The sequence below is a fragment of the Cyprinodon variegatus genome, unplaced genomic scaffold (assembly GCF_000732505.1).
Source record: "Cyprinodon variegatus isolate N-32 unplaced genomic scaffold, C_variegatus-1.0 Scaffold1753, whole genome shotgun sequence".
Classification (NCBI taxonomy): Eukaryota; Metazoa; Chordata; class Actinopteri; order Cyprinodontiformes; family Cyprinodontidae; genus Cyprinodon; species Cyprinodon variegatus.
The window spans coordinates 38,594-42,859 of record NW_015152206.1 but is presented as its reverse complement, the minus strand read 5'-3'; the positions used below and the strand labels follow the sequence as shown (position 1 = coordinate 42,859).

Below are 4,266 nucleotides of genomic sequence, written 5' to 3'. Positions count from 1 at the left end.
TTTTTTTTTTACATCTTACACTGGAAAACAGTGTCTCAGGCATCAGTAGGATAAGTAAGAACGTAAATAACTAATTAAGGGTTAATACATATAAAACCCTTTCACAGAGATCGGCGTCACAAGGTGCTTTACAAACATTTAGAACAGTATAAAATAAGGTAAAACAGTATAAAACAACATAGAATGGAGATAGTAAAACAGCTGAAACGCTGGATTCTTGAGACCCGCTCTTAAAAAGCATCCATAGAATCTCAGGCATAGCCTTGTCTTGCACCTGAGCAAATACTTTTGTGACATTCAACCCCCCCCAGCAAAAAAAAAAAAACAAGCTTACAATAACGTCTTAAAATTGAGGAAATTAGGAATAGATGAAGACACTTTTCTTTTCCCGCCATAAACATACTTTAAGAAATAAGTTTTGCTCAGACGATGTGATGAGAAAAGGCAGCAAGAACCTCCAAACCAGATCTGGGAAAACAGAATGAGGTCATTTAATGACCTTCAGTTTATGTTGGATTGCCAATCTGTAATCCAGCATAAACAGTTCTCGGTTATCTCAGTCTCCCATATCCTGTTTTGGTGTTTTCCAATCGTTTTGCTTACATTTTGACATCTAAACAAAGATTTAATTGACTTAAATAGTAAATAAAACATTTAATGACATAGTTTGATGCAGACAAACTTGAAAAAGTAAGATTACATTTGGTCTTTACACCAGGAGATCATTTCTGTTCAGTGTGATGTCATGATTGAGGCCTACCAACAGTGATATGTCTGAATTTTAATTTCACATGGTTTATCTTCTAAGTTGTCAATAAAATATATTATCTAGTAACAGCATCACAGCAAAATCTGCATCCTTTATAATCCCGTCGTTTCTTCAGTGCTTTCCTGTTTCTCTCGTTCCCTCATCTTCTTGGTGTTTCTCTCCACTTTTTAATGTATTGCTTCATTCTCATATGCAGCTGAATCTGAAACAAACCACCAGTCAGATTAACAACAGCTAATTTAATGCTGCAAACAACCGGCTACATCACTGAGTGTGAAGAACTTTTTTACTACCTGTAATGTCCTTCAGAGCTTTAGACTGTAAGCAGTGGAACATGAGGAAGGCTGTGATGAGGATCAGGAGGGGCAGGCATCTCAGAGCAAAGATGACATCTTTGTTCAAGAGAACATCGGAAATCTCTCCTCACAAACAGAAGATCAGAAATGCAGAAGTAAGTTTACTAGTCAGGTTATTGTGACAAATAGTCTCACTGCAGGTTGTTGGTCAATTTCCCTTTTATCATTTTCTTCAAACTGCACTTAATCAGTTACAAAAAAGACCCATCTGTTGTTAGACGTTTCTTGCGGAACATTCTTCACTTCCCACCTTACTGGGGGAATTTTTTTTACCCACTGAATTGATTATTTAAAGTTATTTTTCAGTAAATCTTTATGAGCTGTAATAAAATATAGTTACAAATCACAGATAAATGTGTCTCAGCAGAAGGTCGCTTAGTTTTTCTGATTTGTTACACATTATGACATGTAATGCTTAGTCGCCCCAGCCAATTGGTTTGGATCTGATCAACAGTCAATTATATAGAATAATATTTTAACCTATCATTTTAACATTTGAAAATGAAGATGGCAAAGGTTATGCCAGTCCATAAAAGTGGTGACAAGCAAATATTAACAAATGATAGGCCGATATCACTGCTACCACAATTTTCAAAAATTCTGGAAAAATTATTTATAAAAAAGCTGGACTCTTTTCTCAATAAAAATAATTTATTGAATAAGCACCAGTACGGCTTCAGGAACAACTGCTCTACAACTTTAGCTGTGATGGAGTTTGTGGAGCACATTGCTGCAGCAGTTGACCAGAGACTTAATAACGTAAGTGTGTTTATTGACTTATGTAAAGCATTTGATACCATTTATCATGCACGACTGTATGGCCTACGGGGGGGTTACATACCAGTGGTTAAAAAGTTATCTAAGTAATAGATTACAATATGTACAAATCAATAACACAAAGTCACAAACAGGCATAGTAAAATTTGGTCTTCCTCAAGGCTCAGTCCTAGGATCTAAATTATTTATACTTTATTTAAATGATATTTTTGCAGTATCCAGTAATTTAAAGTTTATAATGTTTGCTGATGATACAAATCTATTTTTTTCTGGGGAAAAAATTGGATGAATCAATAAAAGCGATAGAAAAAGAGTTAGCTGATTTGAAAACATGGTTTGATTATAATAAGTTGCCGTTAAAAGAAGGGAAAACTAAATTTATGGTATTCTCTGGTAATCGGGTCTATAACGATGTAAAGTTATGTATAAATGGAGTTGAAATTGAAAGAGTTTATGAGACAAAATTTTTAGGGATTATTATAGACAACAAACTTAGTTGGAAGCCTCACATAGAATATATTAGAAATAAAATTGCAAAAACTATTGGAATATTATTTAAAATAAAAGATTTAAAAGATATTAAAGGTTGCATATTATATATTCCTCTTTGGATATGCCTTATTTGTCTTATTGTTCAGAAGTATGGGAAAAAGCAAATAAAACAATTATTGATAAGTTAGTTAAGTTACAACAAAAAGCTCTAAGGCTTATAAATAAGGTGGGATACTGTGAACCAACTGATAAAGTCTTCATTCAAAGCAACACATTAAAATTCAAAGACATTGTTTATATATAAATACTGGAAATAATGCATAAAGCAGTGAACAAAAGTGTTCCTTCTGGTATTCAGAAATTATTTAAGTTAAGAGAGAATAAATATAATTTGCGAGGTTTGTTTATATTTGAATGTGCAAAAGAGAAGAGCCAGAAAAAGTCTAGATGAGTTTCAGTTATTGGTGATTGATGATTTAAAGTTATGTCCTTTCTTGGTGAATTTTAAAAGGGCTATAAAATGTAAAATGATAAAATCCTATGTTATGTAGATTTGAATATTTATATACGCAGTAAAGAACCTGGTAGGTTGTAAAGGTTGTAAGTATAAAACAGGGTAGGCAATAATAAGCTTTGCTTCAGCCTATTCCTTTTTTTTGGTAAATTGTTGGTTTTGTTTTGTTTTAATATTATTGTTTTGTTGTTTAATGTTGGATTATATGCTAAAAAATAAAGTGAAAGTGAAGTGAACACAAAAATAAACAGCATACACAAGGAGGGGGTGGGGGGTGGGGCTGCGGCAAACTTCAATTCAGTTTATTTAGAAAGCGCCAATTCACAAAACGTCATATCACGGCACAAACAGAACCTTAACAAAAACTACTGATGCTAAATAGATAATAAATCTTCAACTACCATCTCTAATATCTTTTTATCTATATATCCAACATTAGATGACACCAGTAGTAAAGCACATGTAGATTTTTTTGTGTAAAATCTTGAGGCATCAAGAGAAGGTTGATCCCAGATGGGATTATCCATGTAGAAAAGTTATCAGTTTCATTGAAAAATTGCAAGGTTAAAAATGTTTAGGAGGGGAGGACAACTTTCAAACACGACTAGGTTGCACCACTTCCACAGGGGAATTGTTTAACACTCCAACTAATGTTAAGTATTTTTAGAGGCCTGTGAAAGGATATCTTATTCTTCCTTTTGACACCCAGCATGCATTCAGCGACAGGGGAGTGAAATCTTTTATTCAAGAAGTACAAAATAATTTGGGAAACCTAATAGATCTAAAACAGAGCAAGTTTTGTCCGATTTAATGTCAGACTGTAAGGAAAAGTTTAGTTATCAGGATCCTCTCCTGTGGAACCAATTACATTGGTTGATAGTCCGTGAGGCAGACTTGGACAGATTTATTTTGTCATTTTGTATACACGAGTGTATACAAAGGAATTTCATCTAAAACAGGCAGACAACCTATCTACTTTTAAGGCAAGACCTAAAACTGTAAATTTTTGACAAAGCTTACAGTTAGAGTGGCTCAGGTTTCCCCAAGCAATCTCTATAATTATGCTGCTATAGGCTTAAACTGCTGGAGGACATAGGGACCACTTTTCGTCATTCTGTTAGATTCTATTCTCCCATTCTGCAGTAATCAATAGTTCAACCCCTAACTGTATGTGCTCTTTCATCCTCTGACATGGGAGCTGGCTCAGCTCTTCTAACTAGTTGTGTGTTTCCTGGACGAGGCCGCCTGTGGAGCTGGTTGACATTTGCTTTTTCTATCTCTGCTTCTTTTTCTATGTCTGCTTCTGTCTCCTTGAACCCCAGTCGGCCTCAGCAGATGGCCGCTCACACTGAGCTTGG

At 34.6% G+C, this 4,266-nt stretch overlaps 1 protein-coding gene across 1 annotated transcript in view; it reads right to left on the bottom strand.

Annotated features, from left to right (window-relative positions):
• Positions 1 to 461: 461 nt before the first annotated feature.
• Positions 462 to 4,266, bottom strand: part of LOC107104463 — an 11,196-nt gene continuing 7,391 nt past the window's right edge. Inside the window, exons 4-5 of the mRNA XM_015404461.1 lie at positions 1,063 to 1,191; positions 462 to 971 (exon numbers count right to left, since the gene is read on the bottom strand). Coding sequence (XP_015259947.1) covers positions 937 to 971; positions 1,063 to 1,191 — 164 coding nt within the window. The 3' untranslated portion in view covers positions 462 to 936. The remainder of the gene's footprint in view (positions 972 to 1,062; positions 1,192 to 4,266) is intronic.